Source organism: Hippoglossus hippoglossus, chromosome 1 (genome assembly GCF_009819705.1).
Source record: "Hippoglossus hippoglossus isolate fHipHip1 chromosome 1, fHipHip1.pri, whole genome shotgun sequence".
Classification (NCBI taxonomy): domain Eukaryota; kingdom Metazoa; phylum Chordata; class Actinopteri; order Pleuronectiformes; family Pleuronectidae; genus Hippoglossus; species Hippoglossus hippoglossus.
The window spans coordinates 7,553,385-7,570,795 of NC_047151.1; the positions used below are offsets into that span (position 1 = coordinate 7,553,385).

At 42.0% G+C, this 17,411-nt stretch overlaps 2 protein-coding genes across 3 annotated transcripts in view; both read left to right on the top strand.

The window, feature by feature from the left end:
* On the top strand, window positions 1-6,737 carry LOC117778955 (mpv17-like protein). Of its 2 annotated transcripts, XM_034614933.1 has the most exons (5): window positions 1-834; window positions 2,311-2,381; window positions 2,570-2,599; window positions 2,962-3,231; window positions 6,602-6,737. In XM_034614933.1, exons 1-4 carry the CDS (start codon window positions 531-533, stop codon window positions 3,205-3,207), a joined length of 651 nt encoding a protein of 216 aa, XP_034470824.1. In that variant the 5' UTR covers window positions 1-530; the 3' UTR covers window positions 3,208-3,231; window positions 6,602-6,737. The 2 variants fall into 2 exon arrangements, with proteins under 2 accessions (XP_034470824.1, XP_034470788.1); XM_034614897.1 differs by lacking the exon at window positions 6,602-6,737 and having other exon boundaries at window positions 3-834; window positions 2,962-4,548.
* bmerb1 (bMERB domain containing 1) overlaps window positions 6,698-17,411 on the top strand; it is an 11,872-nt gene continuing 1,158 nt past the window's right edge. The window contains exons 1-6 of the mRNA XM_034615057.1: window positions 6,698-6,996; window positions 11,482-11,602; window positions 13,922-13,995; window positions 15,500-15,614; window positions 16,530-16,612; window positions 16,706-17,398. Coding sequence (XP_034470948.1) covers window positions 6,909-6,996; window positions 11,482-11,602; window positions 13,922-13,995; window positions 15,500-15,614; window positions 16,530-16,612; window positions 16,706-16,824 — 600 coding nt within the window. The 5' untranslated portion in view covers window positions 6,698-6,908 and the 3' untranslated portion in view covers window positions 16,825-17,398. The remainder of the gene's footprint in view (window positions 6,997-11,481; window positions 11,603-13,921; window positions 13,996-15,499; window positions 15,615-16,529; window positions 16,613-16,705; window positions 17,399-17,411) is intronic.

Below are 17,411 nucleotides of genomic sequence, written 5' to 3' on the forward strand. Positions count from 1 at the left end.
ATTCGTTATATTATAGTGGGTTTTATTGAGGATTCATTATCACTAAAATCCTGTAGACACCATTAACTGATTCGTCTCAACAATCTCTGGTATTAATGTTTCTCTCAGATGAACCTGACAGTCAGCTCCAGCAGCTGATCTGTGATCGGATGTGTTTCCAGCGTCGCTCCGCCCTGCAACTCTACGCTCATTTCTATTCGTAAACAGGGAGCGTCGGTTATTCTTTCACGCGGAACGAGGCGAGCCGGCGGATGACAGACTGCTGACAGACAGTGTCGGTGGGTGACAGCTCCTCACGTGCAGGTATCCTCATCTTGGTTCCGTCCACCAGAGAGTCCGTGGCTGGTAGGGTTATTATTTTTCCTCGTGGGGAGCGGCGCGGTATCTGTGACCGGCACGGAGATGACGTTATGATGGCGTCCCGGTAACAGGAACATTCAGCTCGCTCCCTCACAGATAACGTCAGCTGAGGTGACACATTTCGCCTTCTGCCTATTTGACTCCACTTTTATTCTGACCCTGATCTAAAAATGCTGAAGGCGCTTGTGAGACACGTCCGTCGGTTCCCGTGGGTTTCTAACGTCACGGTGTACGGGTGCCTGTTCGCCGGGGGGGACCTGGTGTACCAATTGCTCTCGCGCAGGGACAACATGGACTGGAGCCACACGCGCAACGTCGCCGTGGTGGGGTTCAGTTTCCATGGCAACTTCAGTTTCTTCTGGATGCGCTTCCTGGAGCGGAGGTTTCCCGGGAACTCTGCCCGGATGGTGGTGAGGAAGCTGCTGTTGGACCAGACCATAGCCGGGCCCGTGGCCACCAGTGTCTTCTACACAGGTCTCTCTCTCACACACACATGCACGTCTCTCTGAAGTTGTCATATAATACGTTCCCTAGCCCCTTACCCTAACCGTAACCATCACAACTAACAGCATAACCCTAACCAAAACCAAAACCTAATTCTAACCCTAAAACCAAGTCTTAACCCTTTAACAGCCAATTGAAAAATGTCCTCATTTTCCATAGATGTCCTCACTCTGCAGGGTCTATGTTTAAAATGGTCCTCACAAAGGTATAAGTACAGGAACACACAAACACACACACACACTTGTCTCTAGTTGTGAGGACACACATTGGCCTAATGCACTCCCTAGCCCTTTACCCTAACCTTAACCATCACTACTAAATGCCTAACCCCAACTCTAACCAAAACTCTAACATTTGAATGTGTGAGGACCAGCCAAAGTGTCCTCAACCAATATTGGCCCTCATAACTATAGAAAGACATGTGTGCACACACACACACGGGAAGTCAATAGTTAACTCCAAGACAGATCACATATCTGTCAATTTGTAACAGAGCCCGCGTCATATCTGTGCTCCTGCGCTTGTGGGGTAAAGATCAGCGGTTGTTCATTGTCCCATGAAGCCAACCTTGACTAGCAGAGGTCACATGAAAAACACAGATTTCACTGAAAAGAGAAGTGTGCTCCAACAGATAGCGACACAGGTGTCAGTCGGATATCACCTCGTCAGTATAATCAGTGGCTTGAACCTGAAGGATTTTTATTTCATGTGGTGATTTTATGAGCCTGAGAACTCACAACACTGTTTGATGCTTCCTTTATAATTTTTGTATTTTATTAGAGTAGAAATGTTGCTCTAAAGGTGGCCTTCATTCCAATCAAACAAATACAAACTGGTTTAAAGTTGAACGGGAAAATAAGGTAACTCAGTTGTAATGATTCTCACAGCAGGAAAACCAAAACAGCGAGATAAACTAGAATGGTAGGGTGCATACCTTCCCCAAGGCCCAACAGTCACCTTAAATTCAATCACGCTTCACCAAATTTCAAGCACTAATAGAAATCAGTTCCCTAAGTTTGACTGATGTTTTTCATCAAGATCCATGAATTATTATTATTACCTGGGTAAACGTGAAAATTATGTAAAACTCCCCATCTCGCATTGTTAAAGAGAGTAAATCCGCGGCCCGATCCAGATCCACACCAACATTTTGTGGGCTCTTCCCTGACCCATACCACATCCTTCCCACAAGTGACGTAGAAATCAAATCCAGTAGCTTTTGCATTATTCCGCTGAATCCAGACAAACAAACGGCATGTTAAGGGAGGGAGAGCTCATAGATTTAAATTTTCCTTACTCCAATAAGACATACAGCTCCTACTGTGTGTCTGGTTTCTAAAAAGTCTAGTTCCACTGTCTGTCTGTGAATCTTCTTATATGTCACATCATTTTCCATCAGGCTCCCAGAGAATAACCCCCTGCCCCCTTGTTGTCTGTGTCATCCAGGTGTCAGTTTCTTGGAAGGCAAAGAGGACATCTTTGAAGACTGGAGAAACAAATTCCTGAATACTTATAGGGTGAGTTGCAGCAGAGACGACCTGTCACTGCTTGTTTTTTTCCTGTCAGCATCAACTCCGCGGGCTTTTCGCTGACATGTACCATCCACGTTGATGCTCTGTGACAGTTGACTTGTGCCATTTCAAATCAAACAGTGAGAAGATGACATTTGCGACTGGCGTGCTTTCTGTTTTGTCTCTCTTTTCAGACGGGGCTGATGTACTGGCCGTTCATGCAGGTAATCTCTCCGGTGAATTCTTTGCATTTGGAAACCATAAATAGTTAGAAAATCTAAGTTCAAATTTCCACTTACTAACAATTCAGAGCTTATAACCACACCTCAGGGTCACGCTAGTGGATATTTCATATAGATTCTCTTCACTTCCATTAATGTCAGTTTTTTTTTACTAAATGATGAATTTTGATCCATAGAGCAACCTTTAAAATAATAGATGTATCCCAATTACAAGAACTGCACATTTTTGTTGACCAAAAGTATGGAGTCTTACATCAATACTTACGAAGGAATTTTTTTTAAGTATTTATTATATGTACCAGTAAAAAGGCATTAATATAGTGCAATCTCTACCTGTCCCTCAGTTTCTGAACTTTGCCTTGGTGCCTCTATTCGTACGGACCACCTTCACCGGCTGCTGCGCCTTCGTCTGGGCCATATTCCTGTGTTTCTCACAGCAGAGCGGCGATGGCACGGCCGGTGCTGCTCTGAAATGGATGTTCTCCAATCAACAGGATGAATCAGAAGCCACAAAGGAGAAAGTGGACGCTGAAGTCAAGGTATTGGCTCTTAAAGACGGAACAGCAGCGTCTACATCTACTCAGAACTGAAACACGCTGAGCAGGAAAACACTGGTATGAACAGGATACGACTGGTCCAGTGGACAGCTGTCCTGTCTGTGGTTTCTGTTGCACTGGCACTGGCAGAATTTGACTCTGAAGTCTCACTGGGGACAAAGTAAAGTGTGACATATGCTGTAAGGTGGTTTGGGACTGTATGTATGTGTCTACAGCATATTTTTCAATACTTGAACAGGATATATCCGTTCTATGGGAAAAGACATTCAATCCCATTCTTCCATTGCCATGCTATATTTCTCGGGTTTTAATTGTTGTTTTTATTAACTATTGAAAACACACATGAGGACTTCTAATGTCTGGGACAGAAGGTGTATCGATGGATGTTCCAGATTCCTCAGATTTTCCCCTAAATGAAAAACTGGAACGAGTGGGGGAAATCATTTTTAACACAATGTGAAGTGGCAGCTAACACATTAGCTCAGACCTTAAGGTTCATAAAACTTGAAAAACTATCATTCTGAACATTCAAATATGGCTCTTTCTTTATGAGCAAAAGTGCTTTGACTGTTATTTGCATCTGTAACAGAGTGCCTGTCTGTATTGATTCCACCTTACACTGGGGTACACTGCACAAGTACAAGTTTTTACATTCATATTTATATTATTAGGCGTTTTATACATAAGGACTATATGATGCACTGAGCAAACAGGAGGGATGTGGAAAAAACCGTAAAAAACACTTAAACATATCATAAAACACGTGTTTGATTTCCACATTTTAACTTTTTTACTCTACATCTAAACAAGTGCTAATGAAATACTACTGAATATCCCTTTGAGTTTGTCTGATAATGATTTTACAACCATTAACAGCATGAATGTGGACTTGCTACCTGCTTGATGTCGTACTTGTACTTCACATGTGATACTGTTGAGTGTTGCTTTGCCCTGTTTCCAGATTCTTTTAACACAGTTTGCTATTACAACCTTTTTTTTCACGTTTGACCTCTGTGAAAATGATACATTATCGGTTTTACTTGTCAGCAGTGACTCTTGAAATGTAACATCAGCTACTTCCAGCCAACAGTTTTCTACAGAGGTCATTTTATAAATAGAGAGCAGCTCAGTATGAGATCTGACTGTTATTCCTCTACATAGAGTGTAAAGGGGAAACGTCTCTCTTCTCTTCTCAGGTAGATAACAAAACATTCACACTTTTGCATTTTTCATTGTGTTCCCACGTATTACTGAAAGTCCTGATGTATCTATTTTTGTTTTTCTCAGCTAAATTTATACGGTGGTGATAATACTAAAGCGTTTGAATTGGGGCACAGAAAAAAAACACTAAAAACGTTGTTTGATCTCTTTTACCAGACTTTTAAACTGCACACTTAATTATCGTTACTTAATGTACTGTACTATTTCGTGTCAATTAATTCCTGATTATTTTTACACTGATGTGCTACACTGGAACTGAAAGGTTAAATGAATGAATATTCCATCTGTTCATATCAGCAACTGAAAACTAGAATAGTAGAATTCTGTCCGAATGTTTTTGACAGGTTTTAATATCATGAAGAACCACATAATATATCGAACAATGATTTAATTACATTTTGTACTGTGAATGCTAAATCGAGATAAACACTATTTATTGTTGAATAAAATGAAAACACCCCTTGGATTCAGTGTGATGATTGAACAAGCATACAGCTATAGCAGCAAGAAACCAGCTGTTACTCTTATTCTGCTACCAGAGGTGCATCCTGGGTGTGTTTTGGCTTGTGTTCAGTATAACTCTCACTCATCATTTACATGCGACTGCAGCTCTGTCTGCATCTCTTGTGGGAATATATTGAGCACAGTCTGTTCTTTGAAAAGTCTGCCTGCATGTAAACAGTAGCTTTATTCTGCAGCTTGTGTTTTCATTCTCTGTGGCATCTGTTTTGACTCACATCTACTTCTGAGACTCCAAAAAGAAAAGAAGAAGCATATATACGGTGCCTATAAATAAAGGTATGTCTAATTTTGTATCAGGCTCCTCCAACAGATTCCATTTGTCTAATTTTACCCCCTGCAACCAGACCCCCTTGTGTGGAAACACCTGCCATTTAACCTTTGTCAGTTGTATCAGCATGTAAATAATAACCAGAGGTACCCTATAGAGACAACTGCAAACAGTCATGGCCCTTTATCCAGCTGCTAATCCCACAAACGTCTGTCTGTCTGTCTGTCTGTGGAATATGTATCTCACACATCTCACTGACTTCACACGTGACATGTGTATTGTTAAGGGTCCATGGAAGTGCAGTGCAGTTTGGTGTGATTTCAACTGACTTTATGTTTTTTATTAATAAAAATTGAATAATCAGGTGACCAGTGTGTCTTCAGATGAACATGTCTTAATCTACCATCTCTGAGTAACTACAGCAGTGCTCAGCAACCGACAGCCTGCACCCAATGATATTCGTCCCGCCAGATCAGATCATTTGTTTATTTTTCGGGGGGGGGTGGGGGGGGGGTGAGTCCACAAAACATTTTGGGAGTTTCAGGGGTAAACAGTGTAGCAGCCACATTCAATACAATTGAATTTAATGGTGATCACTTCTTCGAACGTAAAAACATTAATCCTCCATACTGCTCCTGTGGTGTCATCCAAGTGTCCATAAGCCCCGACATTCAGATTCAACTCGAAATTAGGTCATTTACACTGTGTTTTTAGTCTAAATGTCTTCTGTCATCCTCCTGCAGAGCCGCGTTAGTGCGTGGATCACAGGCCTACGGACACTTTAAGTGATCTATCCCTTTAAGGTCTCGACCTATTGTATATGTAAAGTGCCTTGAGATAATGTATATAATAATTTGGTGCTGTAGAAATAAAATGTATTTGAATTGAATTCATAGAATCACTTCCTCTTTAGCAAATTGTCTTTAAAGTAAAAACACAACATTCGTTTTGTTGCTGTAATGCTTTATATCAAGTATAGAGCTTTTTGAAAAGCAGTTAATTTATGTGTCAGGATTGTCACTCACTTAACACACTTCTGAAATAGCCAACATGCAATTTATGAACAAACAGTAGTTCAATAAATCATTCAAACGTAAATATAAACCACACGTGAACAATAATGAAGCAAATTTCATTTTATTTTATGAAAAACCCTTACTGCAGATAAGATGAACACAAAGTTTTCTAACTTTATTCTATAGACTTTTTTTTATAAAAAGCTTCCAGAAGCTGTAAACAAGAGAAAAGACAGTTTATTGTAGAAAATATTCTTCATGTCACAATCATAACACAACCTGGAAACAAGGTAGCAGGTGTGAACTGAAAACAGGAGAAGTCTGGACAGCAGTGACTCCTTCCCAAATGTAGCTGTGTTCTTCATGTAACTTCAATGTTGCTGTGCGCCTCTTGTTTCAGTTTGAACGTCATCTCCTTGTCAGTGGGTGTCTCCCTGCATCCTCACGTCCCTGCTCGCACTGCGCATGCTCCCTGCATCCTCTCCCCTGCCCTGCTCTCCATCCTCACACACGGTCCAGGGACTTGAAGAAGCTCGGATAAAGATGCTCATCGTCTCGGGTCGCCGGAGCCTTGTCACCGGGTGAAGTTGAGTTCGCAAACAGAGGAAGCGGCACATCCAGCAGCAGCAGCAGCAGCAGCAGTATCAGGACCTCCACCAAATCTCTCTGTCTCCTCTCTCTCTCCTCACTCTCTCTCTCTCACCGACATGGAGCTGAAGAGGTCTATTTCGGACAACGAGCGCGCGCTCAGGAGCTACGGCGCCGTGTCGGAGACGGCGTGGACCACGGACAAAGGTGAGCGCCGAGCACCACGCAGAGGAAAGTGGGGTTTATCGCCCTGTCAGGAAACGTCTCTGTGTTGTTAGTGCACGTTCGAGCCGGCGAGCAGCTGCAGCAAGGAAGTGGTTAAAACGCGTGACTCACAAAGGGTTTGGGCTGTTTTCAGCAGCGGAGCTAAAAGGCCCATTTACCCCTCTTCACTGTTTATGAATGAAACCGAGCCATGGACTAGCCTGACCCCCCCCCCCCCCCCCCCCCACACACACACACACACCCTCAATACCCAGCTCTGATCAATAATTAGTCTATATACATTTATACTGATCTTTGAATGTGTGTGTGTGTGTGTGTTGAAATGAGTTTAATCAATAGTCTGTCTACATTTTCATATACTCCATTTTTCAGAATACTTAAATAAAATTGTGCTGATATGAGTCATAATTACAGAAAGTTATCACAGTCATAACGGGTTTTTTTTCCCGCAAATACAAAGAAAACAGCTTTAAAACAGTTCCCCCACAGTTTCAGCTAATAATGAAAGTGATAAGCTGCAAAGTCATTTAATTAAATGGGTCTATTATTTTCTCCAATTATCACTAATACAGTTTTTTTTCTTGCTTCATTCAGTATTTGGTGTTCAAACATCAGAAAAAAGAATGTCCAATGTGATTTAAATTTAAAATAGACAAACACAAAGATGTTTATATAACAGAGATATAATACAGAGAAAAAACAACCGATCGTCACTGTGGAGAAGCTGGAGTCAGAGAATACTCTGCTTTTGTTCAAGATTCAAGATTCACTTTATTGTCATTCTGACCAAACACAAGACACGTGCCCGTTAGAATGAAGTTGCATTGCATCCAGCTCATGAACACAATTTAGAATGCTGTTTCCCACATAAGTATGAGTAAATAAATAAATAAAAGAATAAATAGATAAACGTGCTACAAACAGATGTGAGGATATTGGATGCAACTGAACGAAATGACACATTCTGAATAAATCGATAAATAAGATGTAAACGGAAATGACAATTAATAAATACATAAATATAACAGAAATTGTGAATGTGAACAGACAGCACATTGCACACACTGTTCTTGGTTAAAGGGAAGATATCTGTATATTAAATGGCTAATTGACTAATCATTTAATCATCTAATGATTTCAGCACTGATCGATGAAACCGCCGGCTGAAAAATGGCCACAGAGTTGAACAAATGCCAAATAAACATTATTAGTATCAGAGACGATTGTATTAGGAGTTTCCAGGGGATGAAGGAGGATGAAAGACTCGTGTCAACAGACGCAACGCTATAGTGACAACAGACGTGGTTTCAGGGTTAGTGCGTCGCGGTCGGTTCTGCTGAGGACGGCTCGTCACAGAGGAGCAGGGTGTGAAGAAACTTCCAGATTAAGAAGAGAGGGGGGGAAAAATGCAGCGGATATTTTTAGACACAGATTCAACCACTGCTCTCTCTCTCTCTCTCTCTCTCTCTCTCTCTCTCTCTCTCTCTCTCTCTCTCTCTCTCTCTCTCTCTCTCCCTGTGATTCCCACAAACACACACATGCAGCGAGAAAACAACACAGAGCTAAAGCACAGTGAACGTCCCTCGCAGTTTATCCCCTCTAAGACAAAGACAAACACTGCCTGTGTTTACCTTGCACTTTCTATTTTGTGCTCACCATTTAGTTTTCTTCTACTGGGGGAGGAGGAGGAGGAGGAGGAGGAGGAGGGTGTCAGAGGCTGTATAGCATCATCAGCAGCAGCTCTGTGTGTACAGTGCGACTGCAGGATGTGTCAGGGCCGTCTGCATTGGGTGTCATACAGATGCTGACACCTCCCCTGTTGTGGAGCCTCCTGTGTTCGCTGCACCATGAAGTTTCCACCTATGCTCTCCAGGATATTTACTCCTCATCTAATCATAATCCTGAAGTCCACTGATACGTGGACGTGCACAATGTGTGTGCACGTGCCTGCACTGATGAGCCTGTTTGTTTTTAACAGCGTGTGGTGTGTGATGCGAGGAGCAGTGTCACTTGCTGAAACTTTCAGCGTTAACCTCACCTGCTCCCCGGTGAACACATTGCTTTTAATCAGTTGTTCTTTCCCTGTTACGTGTTTAATGCTGAGCATGTGAGAGTGCAGATGAGGGGGAGCTGTTGGACATTATTGAGTTGGCACGTTGCCGCCCGGGACTTAATGCTGCTTGGTCTCATTGATAATGAGCACATGGCTGAGAGTGAGAGTGAGCTGCGTGGGTGTTTGCAATAGTACAACAGGAGAAAGGAAAGAGGGGGGAAATGAAGAGTGTGTTTCATATCCCGCTGCAGTTTCATCAGGCAAACTTTGATTTGTCTGAGTCCGAGTCTGTCTGTTCTGAGCAGACACTTTAACGTGATGATTCAACATCAGCGAAGTGGGCCCTCAGACTTCTGTCTGCTGTGGTGAGTCAGCTCTGTCCTCAGCAAGCAACGCTGAAAAAAGTACCACAAACACACACACTGCACTTTGTGTTGCTGCAGGAGGATGAAGAGCTGATCCACTCCTCTGTTACACTGTGGAGAAATACTGTGCAGCACATTCGACAGTTCAGAATTAAATAAGCAAATAGTTTGTTTACTCAGACCTATCAGGTTGTGGACTGGGAACATGTTCTTATTTATAGAAGGGATTAGTTTACAGCCTGTATGGACAGGAAGAGTGATACAGAATAATTTGAATAAGGACCATATGGATAAGTGAGTTTGCACATTGACAAATAACAACTTTAACAAATGTGAACCTGCATTTGACGACATTTTCTTGGCAAAAACAAAGAAAAGGAAACATCCAGGTTCCAGCTGCTTAAATGTGAATATTTGTGATATTTATAGTAATTGTTAAACACAGCCCTAATGTTTTTTACACATGGACTCTGACACCAGCTTTGGGTGATTGTGTTGACATCCAGGCTCGTTGTGGAGCATTTAGTTCTGGCTCTGGGAAATATTCATGTTCTGCACAAATGTGGAAGAAAACTGTTTATGACTCAGGGCTGCAGAGAATCCAATCCAAGACATGTGACTGATGGTTTGGTAGTACTGCCAAATTTGACAGTATTGCAAAAAAATTTAGTTTTTTCTTTTCTTTTAATTTCTCATTAATCTCTCTAGTGATTTAAGTAGGTATTACTCCTCAATAATGGTTGAAATTGCCAATTTTCAAAAGGTCAAAATAGAAGCAGCAGAGGCCAGAATATCCTGAAATTCAACCTCTCATCGGAGTCACCTCCCAAAAAGCCTGCTCCTATAAGTTCCATAATGTAACTTGACTCTCAGTAAACCTCACCTCCTGCCTGATGGACATCTTACAACCTCCACACACCCTTCTGTTAAAGAGTGTCAAGAGAAACTGTGCCAACATGATATCACCACAATATTATCACAGGCATTTTTCTCAAACTGTCAAGAACCACAGATGGCATCATTATTATATACTTATATATATATATATGGATTTTAATGTGTAAAATTGGTGCAGTGTTCTTTTAATTATTTGATATATAATATATATTTCAGAGTAAGGAGCTGAATGACTCGAGCAAAGGTGTTGAAGAGGAGGAAACCGGGATTCAGTTACCTCTTAAAATGAGTATCGTACTGTACATGTGTTGATTGTATGTTTTTACACGCAGGTAAGGTCAGTGCAGGTGCCGCAGCATTAGCGGTGGTCAGTGCATAGATCAGGGTAATCAGTGCCTGGTCAGTATAGTTAGTGTTGAGTGGTTGCAGTGTCTGTACACGCTCATGTCAGCTGTGAGGAGAGAGAGGTCTGAGGTCCAGCTCAGGTAGGAAATCATTGATCCATGTTAGGAAATTCTTTTCTTTGTTTTTATCCTTTCTTTTTTGAAAGAGGGGTCAAAGGGCCTTCAGTATATTTTTATAATCAGATTTTATGCAGGCCTCACACACATTTTCACATCATTAGTGATTGAAACCTTCCAGTGGAAAACAGGAATTTGTGCTTGAGGCGCTGCTGTGACTAGAAATGTCAAATCATCTCACTGAATTCCATATGCTGCTCTCTCTCCAAACATCATGTGCTCTGCTACTGTGAAGCCCCACGACACAGGGAGACGAGATGAGAACTGTGTTTGCCAAGAAACCGTCGCTATTGGAAAGTTTACAAAGATAAAAAAGACAGAATTGAGGAATTCAAGGATGGAACAGTCACATAAAATTATAGGAGAATGAACCTATGATTAAAAACCTCAGCTTATACGTGTTGTGCCACTGGAGTCTGTGATTTATGCTGAGTGTAGTAAGTATTTTCAGTCATTTCAAACTTTCAAGCACTGTTCAAGGTGAGGAGAGTTGCATAACAGACCGGATCCAAGCAGAGGTGACCTTGTGGATAGTAAACAGTCTCCTGTTTGTTTCTTCTGCCTCCCCCTTGACTTTCTTATTCCTCCTTATTAATAGTTACTGTGTGTGTGTCGTCCCTCTTCCTCTCAGGTCACTCAGACGTGTCCATGGCAGAGAGCACCATGTCTCCAGATGAGATCGAGGTGGAGATGACTCGTATCCAGCGCCTGCGGGAGGTCCTGGTGCGCCGGGAGTCCGAGCTGCGCTTCATGTGAGTCCCTGAAGTGTCAGTTTTCTGAGTTTTTATAACATCACACGTCCCAGAATGTGACAGAGATTATAAGCAATACGCTGTCACTCCAGCCCCCGCTGCTGCTGTCCTTGAGTGGATGATGAAGAGATGAAGGCCTAAGTCGACACCATCGTGATGCACTGCAAAGGCACTCGATTGCTGTTTCTATGTGACATAAGTGGTCAGTTTTAAGACAGTCTCCATCCTGAGCGAGGCAGTCCATTTGTCCATTGATTATTCAGAGAGCCTGACAGTAGCTGTGAGTCACCAACATGAACTCATCGGCTCCTCGTCAACAACAGTAGCTTCAAGGATCATGGATCGTATTCCGTATTATCTCTGTCTCAATCCTCGCTGTCGTCATCTCAGGATGTTGAGTCGGCTCTCTCTGGCCAGTGTGGTAACATGGATGTTAATGAACTGATCACACAAATGTTGATTTTAAAACTATACAGATCTGGTGTTTTAATGTATTGTTCAATACACACAAGGCTGCAACTCAATTATTTTCATGATCAAGTACAGTGAAGATCATCACAATTTACTAAAGTAATTTAATCAGTTGTCTTATTCTACTATAACTATCATTTATTGTTATTAATATTTTAATATAATGTAGGACGAGGAAATGCAGCTAATGCTGATATGTGAGCAGCTGTAACCATTAATTATTCAGCATTGTTGTTTGAAAGACGTCATAAATGATTAACCGATCCGTCCATAGACTAATTGATTAATCAAATAATCGACAGACTCACAGTACATGTAGGAATGGAAGATATGAGACAGTATTAATTCATCAACCATCACATGTGTAAAACATACATTTGGTGACATTAAACATTACAGGTAGTGCACTTTAAAAACTAGAAATATAGATTTTACAATGTGGAGCAAAGATTTAGTTGTTGTTATATACACTTTGCTTTTGACAATCTAGTCTAAGTGAGCCAGGAAAAATGCATCATATTATTATGCAAAAATCTCCATTATTACATTGTAAAACTTTTATAAAAAACAAATTGAACGTGGAGATAACGAGCCGTGGCCTCAGGCTGTTTGTTTTTTTCACTGTTGAAAAGACTGTATATCAAATCGTATCACCACCGTTGCATATAAAAACGGAACGGAGTATTTTCTGGGTCATTACACCCCAAACATCTGCAGTGTGACGGTTTTCGCGTGGGATGAAGCTGATACACATCTCAGAGACTTCACTTGGTTGATAATGTTAGTTCACACGCCCCCACTTGAGCAGCTTCATTAGGCCGCCACGCTGCTTATTGCTTACGTCTCTGTTGTCAGGCTCTGTGTGACTCAAGACAGTAGAGATCCACACACACACACACACACACACACACACAAAGTAGCAGATGGAGTGTCAGAGTGCAGAAGCTGCTGGAATCCACAGATTGCACTGAGAGAGTAAAACACAAGGCAGAACAAGAAGCTGAAGGGAGAAAGCAGGAGGGAGGTGAAAAAACGGAGCAGGGATAAATACAGAGGGAGGAGGAGGAGGAGGTGGAAGGAGGCTGTGGATGAGTCATCGGCATGATATATCACAGGAAGAATTAAATCTGTGGTAGCTGTCACTGCTGTGCAGAGAGAGGGAGGGGGTTTAGGGAAGTGGAGGGGAAAATGTGGAGGCCCCCCCGAGGGTGAGGCGTCACGGCTGCAGGAGGCTCAGAGAGCGGCGTGGATGGATTTCTGTCGCGTGTTTTTTCATCTGCACACACTCGTGATATACGACACGTTGGGGTGCCGAGGCTGTGATGTCTTACTGACAAGTACTACAGCGAATTAGATTAGGAGCAGCACAGTGATTAGTGCTGAGACGATGTGTCGATTAATCAATTATTCAGGCAAGGCAAGTTTTATAAAGGGCGAGAATGTCTGTGCCATATTTCATCCCACTCTGTCCAGTAGTATTCTCATTTGATGCAAAACCCCTGATGTGAAACTCAGAGATCCCTCATGTCAGGGGGTACTAGTACTATCAACTAGCAATGATCAATTCTGTACAAAATATCACAGCAGTCTGGACCAAAGGGACGGACCAACTGATATTGTCATAAAGTCCAGCATCGATAAAACAATTCATGATAATAATAGAAGTAAAAAGCACAGTTAGAATACTGCATTTTATCAGTTTTTCTGTCAGGGTTGGTTATGAGACATAACTCTGTCTAACATCATTTCAGTCAGATAACGAAGTCCAGAGTGGAAGCAGCTCAAAGCATCTGCTGTTCATTAATCTGATGGAAGCAAGTGACCGTCTGTTTTCTGTCTTTTTCGAAGGATGGATGACATTCAGCTCTGCAAAGACATCATGAGTTTAAAGCAGGAGCTGAGGCTGATTGTTGCAGTACCAGGTACGAGTTCAAACACACACACACACACACACACACATTCTGCCTCATAAACAAACATCGACATGACAACCAACCTACTCTTTATGTCCACTCTCACTGTCTTGGGTTTGAGGCAAACATCCACAACAGTCCGTCGGAGAAGGCAAATTTTGATCATAAACTGTATATAAAGATGGACGACGTGTCTCAGATTCCTTCCAATGTGCAGAACTGAAGGCAAAGTATCCTGGATACGGTCGACAGATTAGTTTGTAAAGGGAGTGACCTCCCTCTCCTTAGTGGTGGCTTCAGCTTTAACTTTGTTCTCGACTGTTGAGGGTCCCTCTTTGTGCGGCCACTATCCGTTAGGGATTATTGGTCTCACTAACTGCACGCTGTCGCACAAAAACTGCCCCTCGTTGACATTCCCGTGAGCCACTGGGGCCTCATGTGTGCAGTTGCCGGGTGTTCTGGCATCCCATTACTTTACAGCAGTACAATGAGGGTCACAAACCCACTGCATGCTGCCTCTACTGCTCCTCTGACATTGTGCATCGTAGCCATGCTCCCCTCAGATTGGCCTGCCACTCAGGATATATACACTGGATCTGCTCCACTTTATATCCAGATGGGGCAAAGTTTGCTGTTGTTTCTCAAATCCCCTTTTTCCACGTAGCCTGTATGGCAGCAGTGCCAGACACCCTGCCTGTGTGTGTGTGTGTGTGTGTGTGTGTGTGTGTCTATTTATGCACGTTGTTTGGTCTGTTGATGTGTCTTTGACTGTGTATTGGAGTGTGAAGGTTAGGGAAGTGAGACAAACCAAAGTGACTGTGAATGCAAATTTCTTCTCCAGTTGAAACAAGACAGAGCTCTTTAGCATTTGCATTATTAAATCAGTGCCTTTTAAAAAAAATACATTATACATGAGCACAGAATTGAAGGTCTGTTTGTGGTGTGACTCAGGGTTTAAGAGCCAGATGACTTTGCTATACGGCAGTGGCGGATCTAGGATTTTTCTGAATCAGGGGTCATGAAGGGGCCACAATTTACACGGGAGGGGCCAAATATATGTCCAAGTACATTCACAATCCTTGATTCAGTAAGATGCTCATTTAAGTCATTCCTTGTTTACTGGTAACTCTATAGCTTCGAGCAAAGCCACAAAAATCATTGTGTACTTCAAAAAAAATAAGAAAAACTAAATTCTTCACAAATTGTCATATTTATTGTGAGTAAGTAACTAGTTTATTTAACAACAAAAGGACAGGGGCACTTCAAGGGGCCATCAGATTTCAGCTGGGGCCAGTGCCCCCCTGGGCCCTCCCCTGGATCCATCCCTGCTAAAGTCAGTATTTTTTTAAGGTCTGTTGCAAATAACTACATGTACTAAACATGAATTTATAGTCTACACGAGAAAGCAAAATATGAAGGGGTCTGTTCTGCGTGCTTGTCCTCCCCCTCCATACATCTATTTATTTGTCTATGACTTTGCCTTTCATCCATTTCCTTTTTTCCTTTCCCCCAGAGAAAGAAAAAACAAAGAAGCACCGGCAGCGGGAAGAGGAGCTTATCCTGAAGATCCATAAACTGGTGCAGAAGAGGGATTTCCTTGTGGATGATGCTGAGGTGGAGAGATTAAGGTGGAGTGCTCCAACATGTAGCCTCAGTCAGTCGGTGTGTGCGGTGATGTCGCCGGGAGCTGTCGTTATTTTTAAAATCAGTGCCAGATTAAAGAGCATCCATTGTTTCTTCATTAGAATCACAGGGTGGTAGAGAGACAACAGGAAGGAGACTCACTAGAGTGAATTTATTGAACAAATGAGAAGATGACTGAAGACCGGGGATGGGCTCACTTCATCATTATAACACTGCCTGCTGTGTGTGTGTGTGTGTGTTTGTGTTTGTGGGAGGTTGACTGATGACCATGGCTGTTCATTCTCATTTTTCTTCCTCCTCCTCCTCAGCTGCCACAGATAACCCGCAGACCGACGGAGATAACATTCAGACAAAATATGTAAAAATAACAGACTGGTTTTGAATCAATGAAGTGTCTGTGGAGCTGAAACAATTCATTTAGTGCACTACCACTAGTGTGTTATTTTTAACAGCTTCATCAAAATTTTTCTATACGACACACTGAGCAACAATAAAAAAAAAATGTTGTGATACATCGGGGCCACATTCAAGCCCAATTTGTGCTTCTCATGTGTGAGTATTACACTCAAGAGCTTCCATTTTTCTAAAAGATGAATCCCCAATAATGAATGAAAAACACCAAGGGGTACACAAAGGTACACTTTTTTACTATGCGATCAAGATTTTGAAGTCATTTACCTGGCAACTAATGCATTTTTGTTCATAACATTAAATAATCTACAGACACATTAAACTATATAAAATTTAATCAAGCAATGTAAATATACGTGAGGGTGGGACGAGGCCACACTCAAATCACTACCCAGTTTACTGTGTAATGTAAGTCATCTAAAAGCAACATGTGATTTATTGTGTTGAATTTGAGTCCTAATTTAAGATGCATCTGTTTGGGCCCTCAGGGAGCGAGAGGAGGACAAGGATATGGCAGAGTTCCTCAGACTGAAGCTGATTCCTCTGGAGAAGAAGCTCAAAGTCGCACAAAGTGAGCAAGAAGTTAAAAAAAAAAAACTATTAGTATATGCACATCTATTTCTCTTTTCTTGATCATTTCCCTTTCCTTTTTCTTAATGGAAAGATCCTCCAAAGCCTAAGAGACAAATCCTGGAGCTGCCACCCAACAAACCATCCATCACCAAGACAGGAGTGGCCATCATTAAAGACTGCTGCGGGGCCACCCAGTGTGCCGTCATGTAACCGACAAGAGACCTCTTTATAATCCCGTCCACGCATCAGAATAACACACGTGCTTCACATGACATGCCATACATCACTTCCTATGACTCAGAGAAGCCCAATGTCTCCCCTGGACTCTGTTCAGGAGTCAGGTTTGTAATTTTAATACAGTTTCTGCCACAAAGGGGCATCCAGAGGTTTGGAAACTTATCCCTGATCAGTACTCAAACAGCTTGTGTAAGTGCAGACGGCTTCAGCTGTGTATGTGGAGTGACGTGGAAAGGGAAATATGGCTATTGTAAATAAAAAATGAATGACCTTTCTTGAGAGGGTGGTGATAAGGTCTATGATGATGTTTCTGATACACAGTGCATGTAGGTGAACTACAAGCACAAATTTAAGTTTAAATCCTGGGTTTCTCTGTGTGACCGGGAAAAAAAAAATCATGTTTTCATCTCATCATGTTTGATAATGGATAGTTCTTCTTCCATCTCAGCCATTTATCACTAACCTGAGACATACAACTATACATTTTCATCATTGTTACCAAGTGGGAGGAGCACACAGTTCATACAACAACATGGCTGCAGATTAAGTGAACGTGCAAA

Coding starts and splice junctions, on each gene's coding strand:
- LOC117778955 (XM_034614933.1), top strand. CDS start 531: ATGCTGAAGGCGCTTGTGAGACACGTCCGTCGGTTCCCGTGGGTTTCT. Junction 835..2,310: donor CACCAGTGTCTTCTACACAG/GTCTCTCTCTCA, acceptor TGTGTCATCCAG/GTGTCAGTTTCTTGGAAGGC. Junction 2,382..2,569: donor AATTCCTGAATACTTATAGG/GTGAGTTGCAGC, acceptor CTCTCTTTTCAG/ACGGGGCTGATGTACTGGCC.